We start from the raw sequence: 18,218 nt of genomic DNA, 5'->3' as shown, positions 1-18,218 counted from the left end.
TGTTTTTTAATCTCAACAAGATAGATGCTTAACACTTATTTTTTTTTAATTCTCACTGAGGATATTTTTTCCCATTGATTTTTTTAGTTATTTATTTTTTTTATTTTTTTTTAGAGAGAGAGTGGAAGGGAGGGAGAAGGTAGATAGGAAGCGAGAGAGACACATTGATTGGTTACCTCCTGCAATATTCTTGACTGGTTCCTGGGATCCGGCCTGCAATGTGGTATGTGCCCATCTCTGGGAATTGAACCTGTGACCCTTCGCTCCACCACGGAGCAAAACCAGCCAGGGCAGATGCTTAGCATTTTAGATTTATTATCTTTTCTAATACATTCATTCAAATTTATGACTATCCTTTAAGTATTGCTTTAGTTGCATCACAAAAATTTTGATATGTAAAATTTTTAAACAACTATTTTTATAGAAAATGTAATTGATAAATAGCATTATGTAAATTTAAGGTGTACAACATGTTTACATTTTTATATTGCAATATGATTATCACTTTAGCATTAGCCAACACCTCTATCATGTCACATAATTATCACTTCTTGTTGGGCATGGGAACAATTAAGATCTAGTCTCTTAGTGACTTTTGACGTTTACAGTTTTGTTGCCTGTAATCATTGTTTTGCATTAGCTCTTCAGAACTTATTTATCTAATAGTTTCTAGTTTGTATGCTTAAACAGTATTTCCCAACTAACCTCTCTAGCCTCTGGTAACCACCTTTCTTCTCTCTGTTTTTACAAGATCTTGGCCTTTTTAGAGTTCACATATAAATGATATCATAGCAGTTGTTTTTCTCTAACTTATCTCAGTATAATGCCTTCAAGCTCTAACAATGTTGTTGCAAATGGTAGTTTTCTTACTCATTGTACACATGTTCACATATACATACCACATATTCTTTATTTTCACCTATTGAGGAATACTTAAGTAGTTTTCATATTTGGCTATTGTGAGTAATGCCACAATAAACATGAGAGCGCCTATATCTCTTTGACATCTGTTTTGTTTTGTTTTTCATATATATATATATATATATATATATATATATATATGAACTGCTGTATCATATGGTAGTGCTACTTTTAATTTTTTTAGAAACCTCCACACTGTTTTCCATAGTGGCTACACCAATTTACATTTTCATGAATGGTATACAAGGGTTCCCTTATCTGTACAGTTTCAAAATAGTTGCTATCTCTTGATGATAGCCAAATAGATCAATTCTATTTTAAATAAAATGTTTTTATTGATTTCAGAGATGAAGGGAGAGTGAGAGAGATAAAAACTTCAATGATGAGAGAGAATCATTGACTGGCTGCCTCCTGCACAACCCCCACTGGGGATTGAGCTTGCAACCCAGTATGTGCACCGACCAGGAATTAAAACATCAATTGTCAACCACTGAGCCACACCAGCCAGGCCTGTATGACTATATGTTGCTTTATAATTTTGTTGCTTGTTTTCTGTGAAGAAGCCTTAAAGTTTGATATAGATTGAGGTTATTTTGCTTTAAGTGTCTTCCAAATAATCATTGCTGAGACCAATGTTTAGGGCTTCTTCCCTCAATTTGTTTCCAGGAATGATTGTATCAGATCTTATTTTTATGTCTTTGATTGATCCTGAGTTACTGAGGTCTATCGAATACCAGAGTTAAGTTGGGCAAGCTCCTCCCATGTCCTTTGTTCTGTGGTGCTAAATACTTCAAATCACACAAAGGCAGTTTTATCCAGGGATGGATATTCATTGTTTGAAAAGTGGGGCAAAAAAGGGGAACATTTTATGCTGTCATGATGGTGTCACCTAAAATTTTAGTTATTTAGTTTGAAATATTTTCTCATTTTCATATATCTTTGTTATTCTATAAGGTACTTAAAAGCATGTTTCTGGGTCATTAAACATATGAGGATTTTTATAGTTTTATTTATTGATTGCTTGATTAATTATATTGTGATCCCTTGAAATTTCCTGAGATTTATCTTATGGTCATATGTAATGATTATTTAAATGTTCTGTGTGTGTTTTTAAAAATATATATTCTTCACTGGTTGGTTGTTATTCTTTATGCTAGAGGTTCGGTGCATGAAAATTCATGCACTAGAGCAGGGGTCCCTCAGCCCAGCCTGCCCCTCTCATAGTCTGAGAGCTCTCAGGTTTAGGAGGTTTCCCGGCGATCCGGGAAAGGTGATGCCCCATCACACCTCTGCTGTTGCCACTGCCAGCAGCGCAAGCCTTGGTAGGCCCTGGTTACCTGAGCCTCGGGCTGGCCCTAGGCAGCTGGTTGCCTGAGGAGCATGGAGGACTCTGGAGGCAGGCACAGAGTGGCTGAGGGGACTGGGCGCTGCCATCTTGTGGCTGAGAGCACAGCCATCTTTGAGGACAGGGAGTCAATTAGCATATTCCCTCCTTATTGGCTGTGGGTGCCGCATTCTTTGAGGTCGGGGCAGTTTATTAGCATATTCCCTCTTTATTAGATAAGATGTTTATATGTTAAGCATTTAATTTTTATCTACTTGTTCTATTATAAAAAACATTGAATTAATGTTTTGTGGAATTGGAGTTGCTATATTCTCTTGATGTTGTCAATTTTTGCTTTATTTTGTCTCCATGTTACTGGCCACAAAATCAATTTAAAATTGATATATCTTTCTGGTGAATTGAATCTTTTATCTTATAAAATGACTTTTTTATCCCTAATAATTTTTGTGCCTCAAAGTATCTTTCGTCTGTTATTAATGTAGTTTGGGGGTTGGGCTTATTGATTATATGATTGAATCTTTCACCTTATAGAATGATATTTTTATCTCTAGTAATTTTTGTGCCTCAAAGTACTTTCATCTGTTATTAATATAGTTTGGGGGTTGGGCCTATTAATTACATAAAATACCTTTTTTAAATTATTTTACTTTCAGCTTTTCTGTATCACTGTGTTTTAGACATGACTCTTGTAAGTAGCATATAATTGGATTTGATTTTTTTGTTTTTACAAAGTGTATGGTTATCTTTTATCTTTTATCTGGATTGTTTAGTCAACTGTCCTGTCTAATAAAAGGGTAATATGCAAATTAACCATCACTCCATCAAAAGATGGTGGCGCCAATAGCCACAAGATAGCGACTCCCAGTCCTCTAAACTCCACCAGAGTCCCCCAATACCTGGGGGGCAGCTGCTGAGAGCAGGCAGTATGAGCAGTCAGGTCCTCTGGGGGACAAAGGGCCAGCCCACAGCCTCTGCAGCCAAGTGCAGACCAGGAGAGGAAACAGCAGGCCCATCTCCCATGGAATTGGCATGGCTCCCTCCAGGCTCCCGTAGGCTCTGGCTGTTCACTTCCACCTCCCATGGAAGTAGCATGGCTCCCGGCGGTGTGCTACAGTTCCCGCCGGCTCCCACGGAAGTGTGGGGCAACCAGGCCTGCAGGGAAAGGCAGTTGGGGTGGACCCAGGCCTCCAGGGGAGAGCAGTTGGGGGGAGTATGCCTGCAGGAGAGGGCAGTTAGGGGTGACCAGGCTTGCAGGGGAGGGCAGTTAGGGGCAAATAGACTGGCAGGGGAGTAATTAAGCATCAATCAGGCTGGCATGGGAGTGACTAGGGGATGATCAGCCTGGCAGGCAGAAGTGGTTAGGGGCAATCAGGAAGGCAGGCAGGTGAGCAGTTGGGAGCCAGCAGTCCTGAATTGTGAGAGGGATGTCTGACTGCCTGATTAGGCCCGATCATACCGGGATCAGACCTAACCGGGCAGTTGGACATCCTTGGAGGGGTCCCAGGTTGGAGAGGGTGCAGGCTGGGCTGAGGGACACCCAACTGCCCCAGTGCATGAATTTCATGCACCGGGCCTCTAGTTGTATGATAATATTTAGAAGTTAAAAGTTTGAATAATTATTATGCTGTACCCCCCTTTTCATCTCACCCAAAAGTTGCTTTGGTAATATAGCAGTAGATGGAAATTTATCATTGGTCTTAATCATGAGGTATAGTTTTAAGTGGCATAACATGCACTTAAGAGTCAATTTAGCCCTAGCCAGTTTGGCTCAGTGGATAAAACATCAACCTACAGATCAGCGGGTCCCAGGTTCAATTCCTGTCAAGGGCTCGTACTTCGGCTGCATGCTCCTCTCCAGCTTAGGCTCTGGTCCAGAAGGTAATCAATTGATGTGTTTCTTTCACATTGATGTTTCTCTCTGCCTCCCTATATCTTCCAGTTTCCCTAAAAATCAATGGAAAATATCCTTGAATGAGGATTAACAACAACAATAATAAAAAAAATAGAGGGTCAATTTAACATTTGCTCTTGTAATTTAAAGGCAGTTCTTGGAGTGGAAAAATAATTTCATCTTATAGAATTCTTTTAAGTTTCTTGTTTTGAATGAAGAGGACATTAATTGGAAGTTCCAGTTACCCCTGTTTGGAAATATTTCATTATTAAAAAAGTATTAAATATTGCTGGCAACCATATGTTTTGTATGTTGTAACTTAACATATCTATAAGAAAGAAAACTGGAGAGAAGAAAAGTAGGAAGTTAAATGGGAAAATGGGTGACATCTGACGAAAACAGCAAAGTTGTTCTCTAATTTCTAAATGAGTAAAAAGTGGGCTTTATAACACAAGATAGAGCAAAGGTTAAATTTCTGCCTCAGCACACACACTTTTGTCACCTTTGCAAATTACTTAACCTCCCTGAGCTTCTGGGTGTGTTTTCTTTTATTTGTAGAATGAGGTTATGTTACACACCTTTGTGAGCTCCTTTGAAGATTAAATGAGCAGAAATACAGCTACTTAACTGACCCCTGACATATAATTTTATTGAGCCCTAAACATTGATTTAAGACTGTACCAGCTTTATCTTCACAATAGCCCCCAATTGTGGCTGAAAAAATGACAACACAGAAAAAAAAAAATGACAACACAGAAATGTTAAATGTATGATCAAGACCATACTAATAAATAGCAGCTAGAGGATTTTAACCAAGACATTTTAACCTTAAGAACCATTACCATTAATTGTATTTCTTATGTTCTTGTAATTCTCAGGACATACTTTTTCATGAAAAGTGATAGATATTTTAATACCATTGCAAGTTCTATTAGAATCACTACTATTTAATGTCTTAGTACAACCTGCTTTAATGTGTAAGAATTTCTTATTTAATAGATTGTAATCTAGCTTTGTAAATGCTTCCAGAGTCAAGGAATTTTATTAATAGTAAAGCAAACCATCTCGTTGTTAGATAACTCAAAATGTAAGGGATTTCTCTTTATCTTCTGATAAAAGTTTTGTCCTCACTGGTTTTACCCATTGGGTCTAATTCTCTGCCCTGTGGAGAAATAGTAAATGGACAGCTACTTTTATAGACTTATGTTTAAATGATTAGGCAACAATTTCTCTTTATCATCCTATGCTAAATACCATTACCTATCCAACAACACATATCCATATTGTTTTTGATTGAGGGCCTTCTACGCTGAATGCATTCCAGTTCTTTTTTAAAATGTGCTTATTGCCTTACCAGGTATGGCTCAGTGAATGGAGTGTTGGCCTGCAGACTGAAGTGTCCTTGGTTCGATTCTGGTCAAGGGCACATGCTCAGTTTGTGAGCTCGATCCCCAGTGTGGGGTGTGCAGGAGGCAGCCTATCATTGATTCTCTCTTATCATTGATGTTTCTATCTATTTCTCTTCCTCTCCCTTCCTCTCTGAAATTAATTAAAAAAAAAAAAAATATATATATATATATATATATATGTGTGTGTGTATATATATATATATATATATATATATATATATATATATATATTGAAATGTGCTTATTGTTTGGCCTGCGTGGCTCAGCTTTTGATAATCCCTCTATAAACCAGGAGGTGACAGTTCAGTTCCCCGTCAGGGCACATGCCAGGGCTACAGGCTCCATTCCCAGTAGGGGGAGAGCAGGAGGGTTCAGGTCTATGACGTTCTTTCATCATTAATGGTTCTCTCCACCACCCATCTCTAAAATCAATAACAATATGTTTAGGGAAAAAAGGTGCTTATTATAAATTATATACCAGATTTTGTGTGGTTTTGATTTCTGTAACATTTATGTTTTTTAAAAAGGTAAGAAAACCTGTTCACAGGTCTGAATACATTTAACTGTTTAGTCATTGCTATGATGTACAATTTGTGGACTCAACAGAGACATGCTTACACTACCTACAGTGACTACTAACTAATGTTTATTGAATATTTACTATGCACTATGCCCTTTTGTAAGCTTTTTACATATAACTTAATTAATCACAGTAATCCTATGAGATTGATGCTTTTTCACTATTTAACAGATGAGGAAAATGAGGCACAGTGTTGTTTGTTAAGTAACTTACCCCATGTTACATGGTTTGTACTGAATCTGAGCATCAATTAAGATTCAAACCTAGGCATTCTTAACAACTATAGCAAATATATGTCTAATTCGGGCTGTATTAACAAAATACCATAGACTGGGTGGGTTAAAAAAACATAAATTTGTTTCTAAAAGTTCTGGAGGTTGGGTCCTTCTAGATCAAAATTCTAGCATGATCAGAATTCTGGTGCAAGTCCTCTTCCTGCTTAGTATATGAAGTCTTCTCACTGTATCCTGACATGTCAGAGAGAGACCACCCTCAATACCTAATTCCCAAAAGACTCACCTCCAAATTATCATCACATTTCAGCTCCAACATGTGACTTTTGAGGAACACAAAAATTCTATCCATAACAATATGTTACATAGTTCCTTTGTGAGCCTTTCTGAAATCTTATATATCAGTTTTCTGTAAGAATTGTCATGTAGAAAATCAACCTTTGAAGTGACTCATTTGTAATTTGGAAAATTCAGTTACAATAGAAACATTTCTTGTTTAATTTCCACTAGTAATTGTGACTTTGCTTGTTTCCTGACATGTAAAATGTGAATTAATACTTATTTTAAATATTAATATGCATATATACACATACATATAGTTGTATGTGTATAATCATACTGTCATATGTGTAAGTTTGCCCACATATACACAGGCTAGTATAATTGTTTAGAAGGTTTTTAAGTAACAAAAGCAGTGAGGCACAGCAATTACTAAGATTGACTTAGTAGATGTTTAACCTCTTTTTGTCTTGGTTTTCTTTTCTGTAATACGGGTATAATGTGCCTTTTAGCGTTGTGAGGATTAATGGGTCTATAATGCACTTAGATCGGGATTTAATAACTTGTAAATTAGTATATTAATGATGAAATAGTACTACAGTATATTACACCTATATCTAGCATAGCACCTATATTTTTTAAGTTAATGAACAAATTATGTTTAAATGGTTCGATCTAGTAATTTTTTTAAAACAGTATAAAATAAAACACACTTCTATTTATTAAAATCAGTAAGTCACATCATCTTTTATTCAGAGGAGAGAAAGAAACCTTGAAGAACAAAGGTTAAGTAACTTGAAGATTATGCAATTTTCCAGTAATTACCAAGTTACTTGTAACTAAACCAGGTCTGGTACCCTGGTCTTTAGTCTTCTAGGCCCTCCCCCCCTTTTTTCCCCCTCTCTTCTTTTTAATAAACAAGGGACTAGTGGGGATAAAACACAAGATAACTTCATTGTGAAAAATTTTAGTGACATGGTAAAACTATTAGAAATGTTTCAGCAATAATGGTTTACCCAGAATAATTAGTGTTCTACTTAAATTGTGTGTGTGTGTGTTTTAAGTAGAACCACAGTATTCTTTATGAGAAGCCATGACCTTGAATTTTTTGGTCTTCCTATACCCTGCTACTATTAATGTGATACCAATCAATTATCCTTGAAAATTTTTCCATTCTATTGAACATCCTCATAGTAGAAAACAAAATGTGAAGGCTTTTTATGTGTATATTACTAATTAATGCTAGCATTATATTTGAAGTAGCTTAATTCTATATACAAAGAATTACTTCAGTGGAATTTGTATAATGTTTTAATAATCTTTATTCTCAAACTAGATAGTGAGTAGGTAATTTAGTTTAATTGTTGAATAGACTAGTTAAATTGTCTTAATTTAAAAATAATAGTGTTAGAAAAACTTTGGGCAGTGACCTAATTCAACTTCAGTTTCAACAAAATCACATCTACAGTATCCTGGCAAATGGTCCTGCAACTCTACTTAAATATTTTCTTGGCTTGAATTTTTATATTATCTGGAAGCATAAGAAAATTTCTTTTAGGTAACTTCAAACTCATCTTAAACCCCATAATTCTTTATTGCTTGAAAATGTTAACTTCCCATTTTAAGCAGTAATTAGTCCTAATAAGTAATTTTAACATACTTTTTGATTTTCAGATTGCCCAAGGACTCCAGACACTCCCAGTAGTGACCCTCGTTGTTCTACTAGCAATAACAGATTGATGGCCTTAAAAAAACAATTGGATATAGAGCTTAAAGTAAAACAAGGTGCAGAGAACATGATACAGATGTATTCAAATGGATCTTCAAAGGTAGGTACAATTAATATAAGTGTATCCAGTCAATTCAGATTCTGTAAGTGTGAATTCACCTACCCAATAAAATTTATCTATAACATGACAAGAGTACTTATAACACTTCCACAGTCATTTGTGGACATATACAGAGGGACAATAAATTTGAATTATTTGATGTACATGTTCACAGCTGAGGTTGAAAAAGGTGATGCTCCACCTTCTCATGTAATTACTTATATTATAAATCAGAAAATTTCAACTGGTGTGCCTCAAGAATTTTTAAAACGTGCAATACCTGACTATTTAGTCACAGGCACTGGCCTCTTTTTCTTTGGTTGTCAGATTTAAAAATGACAACAGTCACCACAACATTTGTTTGGTGTGACCGAGTCAAAAATACCCTTTTTTATTTTTTATCAGATCGTCAAGAAATATATTTTAGTGTGCTACAGAATTTTAGTAATTAGTTTGTGTGTGTCATGAGATGAATGGGGTGAAAATTGCTGATATGACAAGTATATTGCAAACCAAGTTGGAAACAAATGGTTTTTAAAATAACTTATTTCTACCTAAACCAATCAAAAAATACTTTTAGCTGTATGGGTTAAGGGTACATAGTAACTCTCCATATTTGCAACTTTTCTGGAACTCAAATTATTCTAAAACAAAAAGGTTATTTTAAAACTAGAGGCCTGATGCACGAAATTCATGCAAGGGACTTGGCCCTCAAAGCTGTGGTGGCTGGCCTTGGCCCTTGCAGTTCCAGCTTTGTCCAGAAGGTCGTCCAGAAGGACATCTGGCTGTCTAGTCAAATTAGCATATTATGCTTTTACTAGAGGCCCGGTGCATGAAATTCATGCACAGGGGCGGGGGGAGGGGATGGTCCCTCAGCCCAGCTTGCAACCTCTCCAATCTGGGACCCCTCAAGGGATACCTGACTGCACTTTTAGGTCCGATCCCACAGGAAGTCGGACATCCCTTTCACAATCCAGGACTGCTGGCTCCCAGCTGCTCACCTGCCTGCCTTTCTGATTGTCCCTAATTACTTCTGCCTGCCAGCCTGATCACCCCCTAACCACTCCCATGCCAATCAGATTGATGCCTAACTGCTCACTTGCCATCCTGTTTGCCCCAACTTCCCTCCTCTGCTGCCTGGTCACCCCTAACTGCCCTCCTCTGCAAGGTTGATCCCCTCCAACTGCCCTCCCTTGCAGGCCTGGTCCCTCCCAATTGCCCTCGCCTGCTGGCCATCTTGTAGTGGCCATCTTGTGTCCACTTGGGGCAGGATCTTTGACCACATAGGGGCAGCTATCTTGATCTTGTGTGTTGGAGTGATGGTCAATCTGCATGTTACTTGTTTTTTTAGATAGGATAGAGGCCTGGTGCTCGGGTGAGGGCCAACTGGTTTGCCCTGAAGGGTGTCCCGGATCAGGGTGGGGGTTCCCTTGGGGCATGGGGCAGCCTGAGGGAGGGGTCTGTGGTGGTTTGCAGGCCAGCCACGCTCCCTGGCAACCCAAGTGGAGGCCCTGGTATCTGGAATTTATTTACCTTTTACAATAGAAACTTTGTAGCCTGGAGCGGAGCCAAGCCTCCTTCTCCATTCATCGCTGCCACCATTTCTGTAATTAAAACTTTATATCCTTAAGTGGAGGCCTGGGCCTGCCAGAGAGTGTGGAAAGCTTGGCTTCCTCTGTTGCTGGGGAAACCTGAGCCTCCCTTCTGGTAACCATCTTGGTTGGGTTTATTTGCATACTCACTCTGATTGGCTGGTGGGCGTGGCCTACGGGTATAGCAGAGTGATGGTTAATTTGCATATTGTCCTTTTATTAAGTAGGATTGTTATGAAAATTTAGGCTCTAATGAGTTTTCCATCACTACATACAGGTTTTTAGAAAACGACAAATTAAAAGATTAGACATTCTGGCATAAGTGATTGATTGGACTAGACTTGTGGGTTCATAGTATATATGGTATGGGCATATAATTCCTAATCGTAGAACAGTGTTGCAGTGTTGTCATTACTGCATATGTGTCCTTTTTCTGAGGTATGGTGTGGGAAAGAAAATGTTGGAAACCACTGAAATACATTATCATGAAGATTCTTTCCAATCTCAAGTTCTATAGTTGTGTAATTTCCAAAAAGTCTTAAAAAAGTCAATTTATTATAAAATCCACCTTTTTACGCTCAACTCTTTACTTCAAAGATACTTGGCTCTGCAAATTACTGTTTCTTTTGTATTTTATTTTATTTATTTATTTATTTATTTATTTATTTATTTATTTATTATATATTTTATTGATTTTTCACAGAGAGGAAGAGAGAGGGATAGAGAGTTAGAAACATCGATGAGAGAGAATCATTGATCAGCTGCCTCCTGCGCACCCCCTACTGGGGATGTGCCCGCAACCAAGGTACATGCCCTTGACCGGAATCGAACCCGCGACCTTTCAGTCCGCAGGCCGACGCTCTATCCACTGAGCCAAACCGGTCTCGGCTCTTTTGTTTTTTATAGATATTTCTTAAGTAATTTTAGAATGGAAGTTTAGGCATTTGTTTGTTTTGTTTATTTTGTCTTGAGTTTGAAATCATTTGGGGGAAATCTTTACTTGGAGCCATGTAACATACCTACCCACCCAAATGAAATTTGGAATTTCAGAAAATAAAGAAATGTATATATGTTTTAAATAAAATGTTACAATCTTAGTTATGAAAATGAGATTATATGCAGTATTTCCAAAGAATTTTAAAATTATATTTAGAGAAATATATTTGTTTATACTTGATACATTACTTATATAATATGATATTTGGTAGCATGTTATTTCACTCACTTTGAACATTTCTGGAGTCATAGAGTTGGTTTTTCTGTTTTACTTTTACTATTGACCTTTTGTTTTTATCAGTGTTATTTTTATTTTGGACTTCTTTTTAAGGCAATACAGTATTTTTGGAACTCTGAATGCAACGTATTATGTGGAATGTTCTAAAATAACCCAGCTACCACCCTCTGTAGTAGGTTTTTTAAATGTAGGATTAATTAATTAGATTGAGAAGTTAATGAGCCTTTTGAGGCTATAAGAGAAGTAAGTGTGTATGTTGATAGATGGATGAATGAGAGAGCCATAGATTTCACCATATTCTCAGTGTGGCCTGTGGGGCCCTCTTTCCCCAATTTGAGCAGCGGTGAGGACATATTAAAATCCTATCTAATAAAGAGGGAATATGCTAATTGGCCCTCATGGTGTCACAAACATGGCGGCACCCACAGCCAATAAGGAGGGAATATGCTAATTGACTGCCCTGCCCTCAAAGATGGCTGCACCTGTAGCCAATAAGGAGTGAATATGCTAATTGACTGTCGCACCCTCAAAGATGGTGACACCTGCAACCAATAAGGAGGGAAAAATGCTAATTGACTGTCATACCCTCAAAGATGGTGGCTCCCATAGCCACAAGATGGCAGCTCCCAGTTTCCCTTAGGCCCACCCCCAGGTGGGCCCAGCCACTCTGCACACCTGCCTCCAGAGTTCCCCAGTTCCCTCAACCCCCCAGCTGCCCAGGGCCAGCCTGAGGCACAAGCAAGCCTGGGATGGTGTCTGCTCAGCTGAAGTCCAAGGCACAGGCAAGCCTCAGATGTCGGCTGCCCAGCCACCCAGGACCATCCAAGGCTCAGATAATCAGGGCTGGCCGAGGCTTGCGCTGCCAACAGTGGCAGCAGCAGAGGTGTGATGGGGCATTGCCTTCCTCTGATTGCCGGGTTGCCTCCTTCCCCTGAGAACTGGACTGTGAGAGGGGGTAGGCCAGGCTGAGGGAACCCCCCACCTCCTCCAGTGCATGAATTTTCATACATCGGGCCTCTAGTACATAAATAACTTATGATAACCATAGGTCCAAAATGAACAGGGTTATGAGCAGCTTGCTAAAGCAAATAGATAATCCTCCAATAGCCTTTGTTTTTAATTAAAGATTCATTTATTTGAGATTGGCTCAAGTGGGGGTCCAGAACATATATTAACAGCTTCTGCAATTTCTAAGGTATTGTGTGTTTTAATAATTCTCTGGCACACAGGTTGAAAATTTGCTAGTTTATAGTATAAGATATTATACAAGAAGGTGAAGTGTCCCTTTGTTTATTTGTCAGAAGAAATCGTTAAAGTGTTAGTATAAGATTTAAAGTATGATTTGGAATTTAAGAAGGATTACTTTCTAGGGATAGTGATCTGGGTAAACCTAGTATATTCAGGGTAAGGAACTGTGGAAAACCATGGCTTGTTCTAAGAAATGGGAGTGCTTTCATATGGCTATAACAGAGGCTTTCAACTTATTTCTTATCCAACATATCTGAGGGTAGGTAGAATACACTTCTAATAATAGTAACAATCATCAACTGTATCAGTCATTTTCAATGAAAGGCCATGCCCTTATGGGAGATCAGATCTAAATCTCCATAAAGGCACATTTTATTTCAGAAAAGTCCTCTAGGTGATTTCAACGGGACTTTTTATTTGTTCTCTTCTGGGAGAGCTTTCAGTAAGTGAGGTATAATATAATTGATATAAGTGAGGTATAGCATAATTGAATGACAAACCAGATTATAAAGTACTTGATACAAAATGAAGCATCTGAGATTCACTCTTAGGAGATATGTGGAGCTGCTGAAAGACTTTTAGCAATGAAAGCAAAAAATCAGGGTCAAGGTATTTAGATAGAATAAATATGTAGTGTTTGAATATGAGGAAGAAGGCAGAGACAATGATTCTTAGATTGGTATATTGACTGACTGGTGAATGGAAATTCATGACCAGGAGCAAATTTAGACTCAGGGATGGTTAATTCAGTTTGGTAATAAATACACATCTTTAGAATTCTGGTTATTGAATTCTATAAGATAAAATTATTACCCCAGTACATGGTATAGCCAGAATTGCTCTTTTGGGAGCTAAGTAAGATATTTTTACACTTCTGTTAAAAACCCTCCAAGGACTTTCTAGCATGCTTAGAACAAAATCCAGAGTCCTTACTGTGACTCTGCAAGTTCATGCATGATTTACCCCTCACTGCCTTCTGATCTTTTCTTCTAAAACACTCATTCTCTCTCTTTACCCTCTAACTATATTAGCTTCTTTGGATATCTTGAACATACCAAGAATGCTCTTATCTCAGAGCCTTTGTTTCTGCCTACATTATCTCTTTTTCCAAGAACTTCCTTTTTCTCTCTCTCTTCATTACAATCTCTATTCAGATGCTACCTCTTCAGCAACCTGTCTCTCCTTATCCTTGTCATTGCATTACCACTACTTGAGGTAATAATTTACACAATCAATTCCTTTTTCATGTTATCAACAGAATGTGGATTTCATGACTCTAAGTAGCACCATTGGTTTTTAGAATAATCTCTAAGGGCTTAATGGGCATGTTGAAGAGATGTTTCTCATTCATATAGGCAGATTATAAACCAAACTATTAAAATTTGAGATTCTGCCGGGACCGGTTTGGCTCAGTGGATAGAGCGTCGGCCTGCGGACTGAAGGGTCCCGGGTTTGATTCCGGTCAAGGGCATGTACCTTGGTTGCGGGCACATCCCCAGAGGCAGCTGATCAGTGATTCTCTCTCATCGATGTTTCTAACTCTCTATCCCTCTCTCTTCCTCTCTGTGAAAAATCAATAAAATATATTTTTAAAAAATAAAATAAAATAAAATAAAATTTGAGATTCTTCCTAGCCTCTATCACATTTTTAAAAAATGTTCCCAGGTCTTTCATATTTATTTCTCATTTGAAAATACCTGATTACCCACCCAGGCCTGCCTCTCCCAAATCTTCCAATCTTCACATATTCCAATCTTATCTGTATTAATAGCCCACAAAACCTTTCTGGATTCCTTTAGCTAAAACTGATCCTATCTGCCCTGGCTGGCTCAGTTGGTTGGAGCAGTTGTCTGGAACACCAAAAATAGTTGGCAGGTTCAGTTCCCAGTCAGGGAACATATCTAGGTCACAGATTCTATCCCATCTGGGGCATATATGCGAGGCACCCGGTTGATTGATATTTCTGTCTCTCATGGATATTTTTGTTTCTTTCATTTTTTCTCTTTTTTCTCCCTTTCCTCTTCCCCCACCCCCTTTTTCTCTCCCTCTATCAAATCGATAAACATATCCTCTGGTGAGGATTAAAAAGAAAAAAAATAATTCTATCTTCCTTTGAATTTTTCTTTAGCTACTTTTAAAATTCCGATACATATAATAATTATATCTATTCAAACTAAGTTTTATAGGGTATATCATAATTGATTAATTATTTAATTAATTGTTAAGCCAGTTAATTATTTTCATTGGATGTGACCACATTTAACACTTACAAAGTAAGCCATAAATATGTGATTGATTGATTGATTGTTTGATTTCTGAAAGCTCTGTGTGATGTAGTTTATGACTTGCAAAACAAAAAGTCTTTTATAAATTGAAAAAATATTGTACATTGAAAATATAACTATTAGACATTGTAGAGTGTTAACATTAGGTAACTACTTTATTAGGTTGAACCACATAAGATTGCTGTTCAAAATCAGTCAGATATCAACATTTTCTTTTTTTTAAAAATAAATCTTTATTGTTCATATCATTACAAATGTTCCTCATTTTTCCCCCCTCCATTGCTCCCCTCCATCAGGTTCCCACCTCACCCTCTGCCCTTTCCCCACCCCCCATTGTCCTCATTCGTAGGTGCACAGTTTATGTTCAGTCTCTTCCCGCACCTCCCACTCCCCTTTTCCCCGAGAATCGTCAGTTCACTCCCCTTCCATACCTCTGATTCTATTATATTCAGTTAATATTGTTCATCATATTTTTTAATTCCCTTGGTTTTTAGATTCACTTGTTGATAGTTATGTATTTGTTGTTCATAATTTTTATCTTTATTTTCTTCCTCTTCCTAAAGAACCCCCTTCAGCAATTCATAAAATTCTGGTTTGGTGGTGAACTCCTTTAGCTTTTTTTAATTTTTATTAGTGAAGCTCTTTATCTGGCCTTCGATTCTGAGTGATAGCTTTGCTGGGTAGATTATTTTTGGCTGTAGGTTCTTGCTATTCATCACCTTGAATATTTCTTGCCATTACGTCTGGCCTGCATGATTTCTGTTGAGAAATCAGCTGACAATTGTATGGGTGCTCCTTTATAGATAACTACCTGCTTTTCTCTTGCTGCTTTTAATATTCTCTCTGTCTTTTGCTCTTGGAATTTTAATTACGATGTGTCTTGGTGTGGTCTTCTTTGGATTCCTTTTGTTTGGGGTTCTTTGCGCTTCCTGGACTTGTAAGTCTAATTCTTTCACCAGGTGGGGGAAGTTTTCTGTCACTATTTCTTTCAGTATGTTTTCAATATCTTGCTCTCTCTCATCTCCTGGGACCCCCATAATTCTGATGTTGGTTCACTTGAAGTTGTCCCAGAGGTTTCTTACACTATCTTCAACTTTCTGGATTATTTTATCTTCTTGCTTCTGCAGAGGAGTGTCTTCTGGCTCTTTATGTTCCAAATCTTTGACTTGATTCTTGCGATCTTCCATTCTGTTTTTAGGTCCCTGTATAATATTTTCTATTTCAGACAATGTATTCTTTATTTCTAGTTGATCCCTTTTCATATCCTCATAGGTCTTGTTTATTTTATTGGCCTTTTCTAGGAAATTCTTGAAAAACCTTATAACCGTGGTTTTGAACTCTATATCCAGTCGCTTTTTGTCCTCCATTACTTTCGTTTGTGATCTGTTTCTTTGTCTCGGCATTTTCACAGCTTCACTGAGTTGGTAAGGTGGCTTTGTGTTCTAAGGTGTCCTATATGGTTCATTGGGTCAGCCTCCCAGTTACCTGAGGTAGACACTCTTGGTGCACCCCTTTGTGGACTGTGTGTACAGCCTTATTGTAGTTAAGTCTTGATTGTTGTTGGTATCACTGGGAGGAACTGACCTCCAGGCCAATTGACTGTGAGTATCAGCTGTGTCTATGCTGGGAGACAGCCTTATTCGACTAGACTTGGAAAATTGCAAAAGCCTTTGTGCTCAGCTTGGATGGGGCAGAGCCTACAGCCTTGGATTCCGTCAGCCCCGCCCTATGAGGTTTCTGAGTCTCAATGTTCCTCAGTATCCTTCCGTACTTTCTGCTTTGGTACTTGCTGCAAGCACTTCTAAGAGAAAGGTGCCCTCAAGTTTCGCCCGCTACCAGACAGTCTAGTGCACATGTGTCAAACACAAGGCCCGCGGGCCAAATCCAGCCCGCCAGGCCTTGCAATGTGGCTCGCACCTCGCTGTCATCACTGCACTCCGCTGTCAGTTTAGGACATTGTCAGTTTATGACTGTTCAGTAAACCATTCTGCCCGTGATTTAGGCTGGATTTTAGATTTTGGCCCCTTCTCTGATTGAGTTCGACACCCCTAGTCTAGTGTCTCCCCCAATGAGCCCGGAACTGGGGTTCAGTGCAGTTGGAAGTGGGGTTGGAAGTGGGGTTCAGAGCTTTTGTCTCCTTCCCACTAGGGCAGTCCAGTGGCACAGTCAACAGTCTATTCTCTGAGCGCAACGTGCGCGCTTCCCGGACTCTGCCTTTTGCCGCTCCCCTGAGATTCCGCCTAACAGCCCCGATTCCCTCTGCATGAGCCTGGGTTTCCAGGGTCTTGCTCAGAACTGGGGTTCGGTGCAGTCGGAACTGGGGTTCAGCACAGTCCGGAGCTTTTATCTCCTTCTCACTTGGGAACGCCAGCCAGGCACTAGCCGCCCCCTCCTCTCCAGCTCAGTCCTCTCCCCACGCGCAAAGTGGCTCCGTACCTTAGGCTTTTACAGCTCCTCTGATTTTCTTTCTGATTTTCTCTTTGCTTCTAGTTGTAGAATTTCCAGTCCGTCAACTTTCCTGTAGTTCTGGATAATGTCCATTTTGTATTTTAGTTGTATTTTTTGAAATTGTTGTGCGAGGCTTCAGTTAGGCGTTTACTTATGCTGCCATCTTGGTTTCTCTCAGATATCAGCATTTTCATGTTTCAAACTAATGTATGTAAAATCTTCCCAAAGTTTTAGCATAAAAACAAATATTTCTCTGATACATAAACCAGTTGATGTACTTTGGAACTACCTTATCTTTTACCTCAAACATATTATGTGCTCAATAAAAAATAAAGGAATGTTGAAAGCAGAAAACTGACATGTAGTTCCTATAAATTGCTTGTGACAAGTAATATCCAATGTCAGTTTTAAATGCCTTCATCATACTTTGACATCTGTGCAGATCTTCATTAATCTGTGGGAAAGTTCACTTATTTTAAAAATGAAATACAAATAATCTTCCTTGAATATTGAATTGAAATAGTTAAGAAAGAAGTGTTTCCAAAAAAGTAAGTGACAGGACTATTGTCTTTCACATACTGATAAAATAATAAGAGTAGATTAAAAATATAGTATTATATAGTTTACTTGTAACATCTGTACTTTTACATTAGACCTTTATTAAAATAAGATAATCATGATTTTTATTGCTCTAAAAGAGAATATTTTAATGCCATTCATGTGCTAGGTAATATAATTTTAGTTTATCAATGCATACAAAAGCTGTATAGTTTAGAGTGGTATTTTCATTTACATAATTTCTTCAAGAAACCTAAAGCTTGTGGAAGATAGGTAACTAACTCAAATTTATAAATATAGTAAGATTTGGGTCTAAGTCTTTCTGATTGCAAAATATATTTGGCCCTAATAAATTCGGAGCTTTGG

General features: G+C 38.1%; 1 protein-coding gene across 1 annotated transcript in view; it reads left to right on the top strand.

Annotated features, from left to right (window-relative positions):
• PKN2 (protein kinase N2) overlaps positions 1 to 18,218 on the top strand; it is a 151,773-nt gene that overhangs the window by 63,071 nt on the left and 70,484 nt on the right. Inside the window, exon 3 of the mRNA XM_084872309.1 lies at positions 8,333 to 8,487. Within this exon, the coding sequence (XP_084728435.1) occupies positions 8,333 to 8,487 (155 nt within the window). The remainder of the gene's footprint in view (positions 1 to 8,332; positions 8,488 to 18,218) is intronic.

The sequence above is a fragment of the Pipistrellus hanaki genome (genome assembly GCF_964339955.1).
Source record: "Pipistrellus hanaki genome assembly, chromosome: 2".
NCBI lineage: Eukaryota > Metazoa > Chordata > Mammalia > Chiroptera > Vespertilionidae > Pipistrellus > Pipistrellus hanaki.
This window is presented reverse-complemented; position numbering and strand designations above follow the sequence as displayed.